At 35.1% G+C, this 12,757-nt stretch overlaps 1 protein-coding gene across 2 annotated transcripts in view; it reads left to right on the top strand.

The window, feature by feature from the left end:
• LRP6 (LDL receptor related protein 6) overlaps positions 1 to 12,757 on the top strand; it is a 167,728-nt gene that overhangs the window by 103,369 nt on the left and 51,602 nt on the right. For both annotated transcript variants that reach the window (XM_059402617.1, XM_059402616.1), the window contains exons 8-11: positions 7,149 to 7,365; positions 7,925 to 8,214; positions 9,504 to 9,730; positions 12,110 to 12,294. In XM_059402617.1, the coding sequence (XP_059258600.1) occupies positions 7,149 to 7,365; positions 7,925 to 8,214; positions 9,504 to 9,730; positions 12,110 to 12,294 (919 nt within the window). The remainder of the gene's footprint in view (positions 1 to 7,148; positions 7,366 to 7,924; positions 8,215 to 9,503; positions 9,731 to 12,109; positions 12,295 to 12,757) is intronic.

Here is a 12,757-nt window from a genome sequence, read left to right as displayed (position 1 = left end):
AGTGACAGAAGCCTAATGTCAGTTTAACTAATTAAACCACTCTGAGGTAATACAGCAAAGCACACCCTCAGAAGCTGCCAGAAGATTTAATTAGTGTTGGCTCGACTTTTAAAGCACAAGGGTAATCTTTTGGAATTGCTTAAAATGGTTCATTTGTTCTGGGTTCAGAATGTACAAGCAAGCTTTAACCAGGATTTGTGTTGTTATTTTAGACATAAGGGGCTTAAAATCATATTTACAAACCTAATAACCTGTCCAAAACGGTTACTTGTTGGGTATGATAAATGTAATAGTGCTTTTCTTTGAGATAAAGCAACGTGTTGTTTTTCACTGTGTTGCTTCTGCCCAGTAGAGATTGTGTGGCTGGTAAAAGAAAAATATTTAGGGGAAAAGCCATTTTCTAAAGAAGTGTCACATCTGCAGAAGTAATGGGAGGAAACAAGAGTTCGGAAAGTCATCATTGGACTCTGTGTAAAGGGGAATATATGGTCTTTAGATGTAAGGTCTCACAATCAGGTTTTTTAAGTTGTTGATCCCTTAATCTCTTCAGAGGATTCTTATAATTGCTTTCCACATCATAACAAAAATGATAACAGCATTTGTTAATGATAGCTATTATTATTATTATTATTATTCAGGAGCCCTTGGACTTGGACCTTATCTTTCCTCCCTTCTTTTTTTTTTTAATTATGAAAAATTTCATACATGTGGTAAAACAGAGTAAAGATTCTCACGAACTGTCAGCTTTAGCCATTATTAGTAGTACCTGGTCATTCTAGAATACTCTCTTAGTGGGCGGGTCAAGGAGATGGCAGATATAGATTATCTTTATTAATATAACTGTGGTTGTAATATTTAAATGTTGGGATAGCTTAAAAGAAATGAAAGAATCAAGACTTTGTCCTTATTCTTACAAATCTCAGCTAGTGTTGAAATTTAAACTTTCAAATATGATAAAAACTGGGGAAAAAAAGCATTTTATTAATTTTTTCCCATCAGAAATAATTTTTAAAAAATAATTTTAATCTGTATTAGAATTAAATAGAGCATAGCTGAAGAGGGAGGAAAGACCAAATGGAAGACCCTTAATTGTTTGTGGCTTTACTGAGCCTGAAGGGTATATGGAAGCCTTGTCACAGGCAGGTGTGAGAGAGGACAGAGATGTCCTCTTGAGATCTCTTATGGATATCTAAAAAAGGAGTACATTAATTTTGTTGTACACTGTGTAGTCACCACCATGAAATTCTAATACTGCACAGTCCCTTTTGGTAGCCAGTGGCCACATACATCTGTGGAGTACTCAGAAAGTGGCTACTCTAACTAGAGGGGCTTGAAGTGCAAAATACATATATGAAGAAGGTCTTGTATGAAAGAAACATAAGAGTCTCAATATATTTTTAAGTATTGATACATGTTGAAATAAAAATATTTTGGATATGTTGGATTAGATAAAAAACAGTATGTACAGTAAAAAATTAATTTTAGCTGTTCCTTTTTACTTTTTAAAATCTGGCTACTACAAAATTTAAAATTAGACACGTTACTCACATTTGCGGCTTAAATATTTCTCTTGGGCAGCACTGTTCTAGACTTGACCCTGCTGTAAAAGCTACGGCAGACAACAGGAAGATAGGAAATTAAGGCAAACAGTGTGCTGCTTATAAAATTACATTAAAAAATCTTTAGCTCATCTTAATTACATTGTTTAATTGGAAGTAGATGTGATAGATACAGCTTTAATGTGCACTTTATTTATTCCCTCCCACCATACCCCTTTCTATGTTGGGGGGAAAACTTCTGGTTTTTGCTTTTAAAGTGAAAGAATGAAAAAGTGAAAGGGACTAGTGCTGTAGCAGGTAAAGCTACAAAATCCTTAGTAGTGGCTTTTAGGGAACTATATTTGAGTTCCTGGCCACTGTGCTAATCTGAAGATCTTTGTAAGACCTTTATTACCATTTATTGCTCAACAGATGTTTCTAAAAACTTTTTAATATGTCCTTTGCTCATTTTTCTTCTTCCTGAGACCCTGGCTTGCACTTAGAGCAGCATTAGCCCTGATCCGTACACCAGTTCTGACAAGGGCCTAGACCAAAGCATTTCTAGCTCTCAAAACTAAGTTATTTCTGCTAATTTATTTGGTGGAAAACCTGACCTGAAGCAACGTAAGGCTATCTGGAGTCTTCATTTATCCAATTTTGCGGGAATATGTATATGTTTTGCTGCACAAAATATTCACATTTGGCAACTAAGTGCTACCCTGGACCCAGGCAGAGGTGATGTGCTATGTGCATTGTGTTCACCTTTGTAAATACCACAAAAAATCCGAATTCAGAAATATGGCTAGCCTTAAGACTTTCGGATAAGAGATTTTGGACCTCCATTACCACCCCACAGTAAATGAAAATATTTTATTAACCATAATTATGTACTGAAAATGTTTATTTTTAGCACAATCAGAACACAGTGACAGAGGTAAATGAGGTCTTCCTGAAATAGAATTTTGTCATATCACCCTCCTTTATGTGCTCTCAGAAGTATCATGTTTTCTCTAGTTCTGATCCTGGAATTTCATACCTGCCGTAGGATGGTATCTGCCTAATGTTGTCTCCTTTGAGTCCCTTTAATGTTTTTTCTGCCTCAGTGCATTTCTTTCAAAGTCAGTCACACAAGGCATCTTTGACTGTGTCTTAACATGTGTTATTTCTTTTATGTTCTGGAAAATCCTTTTCTCTTTCTCTTTGTCAAAATTCTTCTAATTCTTCAAGATGGATTCAAGCTCCTACTATTTTGTATACTTTTTCCTGATAAGCTACAGGCCAGAGAGGTGTATATGTGTATGATTTTAATGTAAATATAGCTTATCACCTCAACTAAATTGTAATACCTTTGCTAGAAGAGGCCCTTTTAATTAACTTTTGAGCATTCAGCATGATATCTTTCATGGTGATTCGCATTCATTAGATATGTTTGTCAGTGTTTGATTTGGGGCTGGGGGAGTGGAGTGAGGATCTGGTAGAGCAGCAAAAGTATATGTATTCTAATTACCAAATTGTTTGTTCATTTTGGCTTACTGTTTTAGTCAACATATGTCTAAGTAGATAAGCGAACAATCCATTTGGGGGCTGGAAATGGGAATAAGGCTGCATGCCTACAGTTCTCCACTGGTTTCCAGGACATAGAAAGGGTCTATATTGTTTTTATTCTTCAGTTTAACGGTGTGTGGTTGTTTTGGTCTTTTATTTCCACATATTCTTTTATATTACTGTATCAGCTTTTATTTTGAAGTACTGTATTTTAATAAATCCATTACAGCTATTTAAACATAGCTATATTTGGGGCGCCTGGGTGTCTCAGTGGTTAAGCCTCTGCCTTCGGCTCAGGTCATGATCTCAGGGTCCTGGGATCGAGTCCCACATTGGGCTGTCTGCTCGGTGGAGAGCCTGCTTCCTTCTCTCTCTTTCTCTCTCTCTGCCTGCCTCTCTGCCTACTTGTGATCTCTGTCAAATAAATAAAATCTTTAAAAAAAAAAACCAACATAGCTATATTTACCTCAAGGGACTAAAGCATTTTATTAAAATAATCTTAAAGGGCAAGAACTAACATTTGCTGAGCATCTACATATCCAGTACTATGCTATATATTTAATACTATTCTCTTTAATCTTAAATAATTCAGTGATTTAAGTTCTTTTCCTGTTTTACTTGTGAGGAATTGCCTAGCGGTACCTAGTGAATGATAGAGCTTATATTTGAAATCTCAGTCTATCTAGTTGTGCCAAAACTAGCAAACTAATGTTTGCTAATGATTGGAGATTTGTAGAGAGTGGGAGCATAGAGAGTAACTGCTAAATAGAAGATGCTTAATTGTGTAAGCTAAAAGGATCTTTGGGAATTGTGCTTTTGTTATTTTTCTTACTGTGAGTTTTGGTTTCATTCTTTGCCCATTATCCGGATCATACTAAAGCTGCCATCTTTTAAGTTGTTCGTTTATCAAAATGAACAAATAGAAACATGGCAGGCTAAAACAACTGAAAGGAGAAAGAGTTGGTTGACCCTATAATGTTTCTGGAGGAAAAGTTTAAATTCTGTCTTTAAAAGAGGTTCAGTATTAGGCATTTAGTGTAGCCTTTAGATCCGCAAGTAAATTTTAAAAGAAAGGCCAGTATTTGGGCATAGTACAGCAAAATTAGTATTAATTTGTTAAATGTAAGATAATGCAGAATAATTGTTAAAGATAATACTGAAACTAGGAATAAAATCAAGTCAGACATGTTTTAATATATCATAAGCTTATAAGAAATTAGTATTTAGAGTGTTACAGTGCATGATATTTAGTACTATGTGTTAGACACTCTGTGATGGGATGATGAACTCTGTTTAACAGAGAACAGAAGTTCCCTGTTAAGTATATGACATTTTAGATGAGGTAGATGTACATCTTCCAGGAGATGCAGTTGAAGATAACTGAAACTTAGATTAGAACTTTACATATTTCTTATTTTTTTTTTAACATAAGATAATAGTAGAAGCTATAAGATTTGATAGGCTTTGAAAGATGATTTGCAAAGAAGAATTCAGGAAGCCTTGGAAAGTATCCAACCAGGTTTGAAAAAGGAAGGGGAACTAGTAAAACGAAGAGATAAAAAGCCATGATGGCTATAGGAAAAGAGATAAGATCACATGGTGCCTTGAAAATCTGATGTATAGTTTCAGTGGGGGTTAAGCGTATCAAATGTTAAAAAAAAAAGTAAAAGAGCACAAGAACTGAGAAAAGCAAGGAAGGAGTCATTTCCCATTTCTAGTAGATTTATTTCACCTGAGTCATAGATTCGAAGTCAGTTGTAGAGTTAAGGGAATGAGTGGTAAGAGGTGGAGGCAGCTGTTACAGATCACATTCAAAGAATATGGCAGTAAAAACACAATCATTCAACTTTTAAATCGTGTCTTTCTAAGTTGGTGGAAATTGTGTTGTGATAAAGGCAGAAAAAAAGGATCCTGTGGAGAGGGAATCTGGGAAGGAAGGAAATAGTACTGAGAGGAAGTTCTTATAAGGGGCTTAGAGGAAGATGCTGGAGGTCAAGAAATAATCTCTGTATTAGGATGCAGATAAAAATAGAGTTTTTAAAAAAAATTTCCCTAAATAAAGGCATTTCTATTGTATGTCTAATAAAGGAAAGATTTTCACTCTGATCATAGTTTCCAGACAGTAATACGGTGTGGCCAGAAATTCTTTCTTGGAGCTCTGCTTTTAGGAGGGATCAGGAATGTATTCATTCTCCAAAAATAAAGAGTAGTATGGATTTAAAATTTTTACATGGATTTACAATTTGGGCAAGAATACCTTTCATTCATTCAAATGGCTAAGCTGTAGGATCTAAGGATAAGAATTTACATAAATTTTCATTTTCAGGAAGGTTTCCTGAGTGTCTTAGGAAGTTATCTCCTTTTAAAAAATTATTTAACAAATATTTATGAGTTCTTTGCCAGACTAATAATAGAAGTGGTGGACACATAAGTGGATGAATTAGTTTCCTGCTATTTTAGAAGTTATATTTTAGTTAGATATGTAAACACATTATTGACCCTTTTTCTTTGCTTAGTCTTTTCTGCTTTTAAATACCAAAGTAATTTTAAGATATAACATAGACATAAAGTATGTCCACGAATGATCTGTTGCAAGAAAATATGAATGTAAAAAATCTAGACTCATGTCTCAAGGAGAAATTATTAATTTTAAACAGTATTTAATGTAGGAATTGGATTAGTGTTTATTAATTCTTTTAAACTATATTTTTTCTTATAGAAAACATTCTGTTTAAATACAGATTTATACAGCTGGCTTAATAGAAGTCCTCTTGTATTTGATATGAACAGATAAACATTCATTTAATATAATCTCTTCTATCAGGTATAACTGAAATATTTATTTATACATACAAGTGAAAATATAAGGATATAGCACAATTTTGCTCACTCAGTTTTTAAGTACTTTGTTTCCAAGGTTGGGCTCTTCTTGGAAGGTCAGCAAGAATTTTAAAATTTTAAAGAGGAGAGATAAAGATAACCTCTGGTTGTCATTCCATTTAGGCAGTCACGGTATTGACTTACAGGGATTATTTCCTACTGATTTTATGGAAAAAAAAATTCATACTTACGTAAAAGATTGGGATACTATTTTTAGGAGGGGGATGCAGAAATTTCTTGCATGTACTTGTTTTTAGTACCAGAATAACATTTCTAAAAGCTAGTTTGCCTGGCACACAGGCCACTTTAATGGTAGAAGTGGTCTCAGCTGGGGACTAGCTAGTTGATGCTTTAGAAGACTTGCTCCATCTTTTAGAACCAAAGATTAGTACATGGAGCTAGAATGTCAGGGACAGAAAAGATGCCTTTGCCACTTTTAGGGAAATTGTTGACCTTTATAATGAGAGTGTCAGAATGAATTTAATAATATTGCTACCTAGGGTAGTTGGAAAGAGTAGGTACATGCTAGTTACTTGAAACTTAGTTCCAGAGATTTATAAATTCCGGGTGCATTACAGTTATAATCTGAGGAGACTGAGAGATGTATTGAGAGCCCTTTTATCTGTGGACTTTCAAAAAAACTTTAAACAAAAAACAGTGATCAAAAACAGCAGTATAGTAAGCGGAAGGAGTCCTAAAAAATATACTATGTTTCCAAGCTGTGTGATCTTATATGAATTTGAGTTTCCTGCAGAGTAAAAAGATAAAACTCTCAGGAAAAATAAGATGTTATAGAACAAAATATGTAATAAAGTAATGTATACAAAGGTACATTATAAAAACAAATGTACAAGCAAATTTAAGGTAATTGTATTTTATTTTTAATTTTTACATAGTTACTTAATGGAAGAGATACATACTAAGCTAATATTGTCAGAATTTGTAGAAGGAAGGGTAATAAGAGATTGGAGAAATAGAGATAAAATATGAGCTTACACTGAGTATTTGAAATCATTCTTATTAAATTAGCATGTTGTCCTTTTGTGAAAGAAGGCATTGTAATAGGAATGACCAAGATGACACTTTTCAGTGTTGATACAGCAAGCAGTTGGATTTGTTATTTTTGTATACATTTTAAGAATAAGTACACATCTTTAGTTCTTATCTTTAAACTTAAATTTGAAGGTTATGAATACTGATGGCACTGGGAGAAGAGTACTAGTAGAAGACAAAATTCCTCACATATTTGGGTTTACCTTGTTGGGTGACTATGTTTACTGGACTGACTGGCAGAGGCGTAGCATTGAAAGAGTACACAAACGAAGTGCAGAGAGGGAAATCATCATCGACCAGCTTCCTGACCTCATGGGCCTAAAGGCCACAAATGTTCATCGAATCATTGGTAAGTAATTCCAAAATTCTCTCAGAAATGAAAACCAGGAATGAGAAAAATACAGAGTTAAGCAGCACTGTAAATTGTTGATGTTTTTTGGAATATAGAAATCATCTGTTCTTTTTTAAGCAGGAATAGGCCTTTTAAATGTAGACTTAGTACTCAAAATATAGTACATAAGCCCATTTCTGACTTGGGCCAGTGCACCAGTCCTTAAGCTGTGTGGTGGGACCCTGCTCCTAGGAGGTCACCATATTGATGCTAACTTAATGTGGACAGCAGACTAGCATAGTGCATGCACTACAGCCCAACTCCTGGGGTCAAGTGTTCCTCCTGCCTCAGCCTCCTTAGTAGGTGGGACTACAAGCCTGTGCAACTGCACTAGCCTTTTATTCCCTGTTAATCTTCATAGTGTTTATTTATGAGATTAGAATTGAAAGTATATTTGGGAGCAGATATAAATCATGTCTTTGTGATCCACATGCCCAGTCATTTTCAAATGAAAATATGTTGATTGTGTCAATGTATTTGTCCTTCTGTGCCCCTTTATAATTAATACATCTTTTAGGTTCCAACCCCTGCGCTGAGGAAAATGGGGGATGTAGCCATCTTTGCCTCTATAGGCCTCAGGGCCTCCGCTGTGCCTGCCCCATTGGCTTTGAACTCATCAGTGACATGAAGACCTGCATTGTCCCAGAGGCTTTCCTTTTGTTTTCACGGAGGGCAGATATCAGGCGAATTTCTTTGGAAACTAACAATAATAATGTGGCTATTCCTCTTACTGGTGTCAAAGAAGCTTCTGCTTTGGATTTTGATGTAACAGACAACCGCATTTACTGGACAGATATATCACTCAAGGTTAGTCAAAAGAATTGGAATGTTAAAACTGAAGACAAGGAGGAAGAGCTTTAAAATGTCTGAGTCTTCGTGCTATGATCCCTCTCTCTCATTGCTTAGTAGGCAGAATGCAACCAAAGCCCTTAACTTTTTAAAAGAAGTCAAGGCCAAGGTCCATTCAGTTTTAATTGTCTTTTTTTTTTTTTTTAAATATAAGATGCTTTGCTTGACTTCCTCTGTTTTGTTCCATTTGAGGATAATGAGTGACATTTTCTACAGATAAAGAGTAAGCAGTTATATAAATGGCTGATAGAAGCTTGACTCTTAATTTATTTTAAATAAAATTTGGTAGTCTGTCTCAGGTAGAAAACTCCAATTATGAGTTAATATATATATATATATATACCTTTATTTTCTTTTTCCTAAAATAAGTATTGAAAAGCATACTTAGTCAGTAAGAAGGAAGAGCTCCTGACCAGAAAATCTGGAGAATAGCTTTTGCTTCTTCTAGATAGTCCTGGGCTTATTTCAGATAACTTATATAAAATTTGTCTAATATGCAAAAATCATGGGGTATTGGAGCCAGAGTTGAAATCTAATGGAATTCAGTAAAATCTATTAATTGAGTGAATGAATGAAGTAAATAAATACATTTGGCTTGTATTGTATGGCCTTCTACGTTTCCTCATCTTGAAAATAGAGATAATGCCTATCTCGCAGGGCCATTTTGAGGGTTAAATGAGAAAAATATGTATACAAAGTACTTAAGGTAGTGCTTGTCGAGAAGTAGCAGCTATTATTAATAACTTGAATTATGCTTTTGAGTTTGGGGGGGATTCAGAATTACAGTGGTAATAATGTGATAATAATGTGATAATGGTTAATACATCTTATATAAGATTGCTGAGATTTTTTCAGATGGACACAATGACATGACATACTCTCAAGAACCCTCAGGAGGCTGACTACCAGTTATGAGTCTACAACATTCTGGTCTTATCTTTTTACTTGATTACTAATAGATTTTAAAAGCAAAGTCATTCTGCTGTCTTACTAGAATAAATTTTTGGTCCTTAAGAATTATAAAATTTTCTCCCTGGCTTGATAGTAAAACTTGAGGTCACAGTTGCATTTGTTAGAGGTTGACATCAGGTTTTTTCTGTTCTTGTAAAATATGTGAATTATATTAAGAAACTATGCCTCTGGCTCTTCTGGATCCTCCCACCCAACAAAAACCAAAACAAACATTCTTTCTGGATGGTGTTTTGTACTTAAGCCATGTGACTTTGTTGTTAATCTTATTTTTGCAGACCATCAGCAGAGCCTTTATGAATGGCAGTGCACTGGAACACGTGGTAGAATTCGGCTTAGATTATCCAGAAGGCATGGCAGTAGACTGGCTTGGGAAGAACTTGTACTGGGCAGACACAGGAACAAATCGAATTGAAGTGTCAAAGTTGGACGGGCAGCACCGACAGGTTTTGGTGTGGAAAGACTTAGATAGCCCCAGAGCTCTTGCATTGGACCCTGCTGAAGGGTAAACAGATTTTATGTATGCATTCTTTGCAACTATGTTGCACATAGCTCAACTATGGATTGTATTTTTGATGTCTTAAGTAATGCTGATTAGGAATCTAATAACTAAACCACAGGCTGGCTTTATTTTAAAACCCTTTAGTTAAGGGGTGCCTGGGTGGCTGAGTCAGGTAACATCCAGCTCTTGATTTTGGCTCAGGTTGTAATCTCAGGGTCTTTAGATTGAACACAGAGCCCTGGTTTTGGCTCTGCGTTCAGAATGGAGTCTGCTTGAGATTCACTCTCTCCCTTTCCCACTGCTTGTACTTGCACTCGCTTTCTCTCTCTCTCTCAAATAAATAAAATCTTTAAGATCCATTAGTTGAGATTTCACTGATTTAGAATAAATTACTCACTAGATTTTGCACTTGTCATTATTAACATTAGGTAGAGAAAGAGTAGTGAAATGGATTAGTATTTAAATATTACCAATCATACTTACATGCTAATAAACAACCTTTTTGAAGGTATCAACTTTGCATTCGCTTACCCCCTCTCTCAAGTTAAACCAGATTCCAAAACCCACTGAAATAAGGCCATATACTAAGAAATAGTTGCATTTTAAAAAGCTCCATTTTAGAATAGTCATTAATTCAAAATGGTCAATTAGTTTGATCATTGTTATAAGCTTAGAGAACTTTGATATTAAATAGTAAACTTTTCAATTAATGGTAAGTTTTTTATTTACAATATGATATATTTTTCAAGGATAGGTGATCCTCTTAAGTGATTTAGCAAGTTTAAAAAAGCCAACAGCTAAGAAATCTGGAATTTGAAGAATAATTCCACATTTATGTATTTTATTTATTTTAAAGATTTTATTTATTTGTCCGAGAGAGCATGTGCACGTGAACGCACACAAGCAGGGGGAGCGGCAGGCAGGGAGAGCAGCAGACTCCCTGCTGAGCAAGGAGTCTGATGTAGGGCTCGATCCCAGGACCCTGGGATCATGACCTGAGCTTGAGGTAGACATTTTACTGACTGGGCCACCCAGGCATCCCAGTAATTCCACTTTTAAAAGCAGAAGTTAACAATGTGAACATACAAGCGTAGTTTCCTTGAAATAACATCAATCGTGTTATTAGCTCATTACCATCTGGTTAGAAGGCCATAGCAAAGTAGTTGTGTGTGCTGACATGTTGTGATTGGATTATGGGGATCTTTACTCTAAGCATTAGTTACCAGACAGATAGATTTAATAGCTGGGACTAAGGACTTCTAGTTTACGTGGCTGCTGGCAACCATGACATTTCTCTCTCAGTTGTTCCTCCTTCCTTCTTGTGTGCATGTGCCTGTCAGCTGACAAGTGCAAATACAAACAAAGCCCAGGACTAACTTTAATTTTCAGAAAGGCATGTTCATGCGTTGCTATCAAGTCAGCCATCAGCTGACAGGCTGAGAAGTGAATGTGTGTCTTCAGGTATTTGCTGAGAGTTGGCATGTGCTTTCCTAGTCCCAGTGTTCAGAATGTCTCAGAACTAGCACCTTACCAGTTTACTTGAAAAAGCATTTAGCTAAGCATTAGATTCTAGTTCTCGCTCTGCCACGTGACTGAGTTGAAGAAATTAGATCATTCACATTTCTTTTATTGCTTTAGCCTCTTTACATCTGTAAAAAGTCTATACTGTGGGGGCTATTGTAAGGTCAATGTGAAAAACTTGACAAAATAAAATAAAAGCAAGAGAATGTTCTAAAATTTCACAGGGATTATAGTAGTAGTGTCACTGCCCACCTGACGCAATAGAAGGTCACTCATTGCTCTTACATCTATAGTATGTTCCTTTGTACTGCGTGACCAAATATATTTCAAACTTTGCTTTTTAATTTCATTTAAAGACTATTAATTTTTACCTCCGGTGTACTACTACAACTTGTTTTTGGGGAGAGTTGATTATGTAAGTCGAAAAACAAGTCTAAAAATTTAAAACTCAAATTACTTCTGTTCAGAAATATATAAAAAGAGATAAAAATATTTTATTTAGAAGTGAATCAGATTCTGAGACCAGAGCTTTAATTTATTGGTATCTTCTTGAATATTAGTTTTATAAATGCAAAAGCTGCAGTAAGGAAATCATTGGTTTATTTTCAGTTTCTGGGTTTTGGATGGAACAAATTCATTGGAAAGACTAAAAGAAAGCTGACTCACTTCCTTTTTAGGATATGAGAAAAAATATTTAGTTGAGGTTGCCAAAATAATTGAAAAAATTGTAACCATGATTTTGTTTTATCAAATTCTTTGATTGAATGCGTATTTTCCTTATTTAGTTACTGTGTGCAAATATGGCCCTTTCTCCCAAATAACCAAAAGTGAACTGTTAAATATCTATTGTTTTGGATTTAGATTTATGTATTGGACTGAATGGGGTGGAAAACCTAAGATAGACCGAGCTGCCATGGATGGAAGTGAACGTACTACATTAGTTCCAAATGTGGGCCGGGCAAATGGCCTAACTATTGATTATGCTAAAAGGAGGCTTTATTGGACAGACTTGGACACCAACTTAATAGAATCTTCAAATATGCTCGGTAAGCTTTACTTCTTTTTATTCAGACAGATCGTATGTTATTCTTCCTATGCAGAAATCTGTGGCTGCTTTTTACCATTGGTTAGGTACTATTAATAGAACTTCATATGAATGTCTAGATTCTTCCTCTCTCTGGCATTGTATCCTGTTTATTATTATTAATAGTGGGCCAGGTACTTGGGTTCACATCTCTTTATTTTGTGGAAATTTCATTATTGTTGGGCTTGTAATGGAATATATAACTCCTTAGATATTCCTGAAGTGACTTTTTATACTAGTAAAATACAGTATATTCATTTCCATCTTTTTATTGAAGGAAGAAGAAAAGTTCAACTTATAGACCACTATGGAGAGAAAATAAGACTGCAGTCAAAACAGACCATTTGTAGGAGTTTAAACAAACTCATTGATTTATAGCAAGAATATAAGTTTGAGGCATGGGGTCAGACTGCAGATGGATTGAT

This window comes from Mustela nigripes, chromosome 6 (genome assembly GCF_022355385.1).
Source record: "Mustela nigripes isolate SB6536 chromosome 6, MUSNIG.SB6536, whole genome shotgun sequence".
Taxonomy (NCBI): Eukaryota; Metazoa; Chordata; class Mammalia; order Carnivora; family Mustelidae; genus Mustela; species Mustela nigripes.
This window is presented reverse-complemented; position numbering and strand designations above follow the sequence as displayed.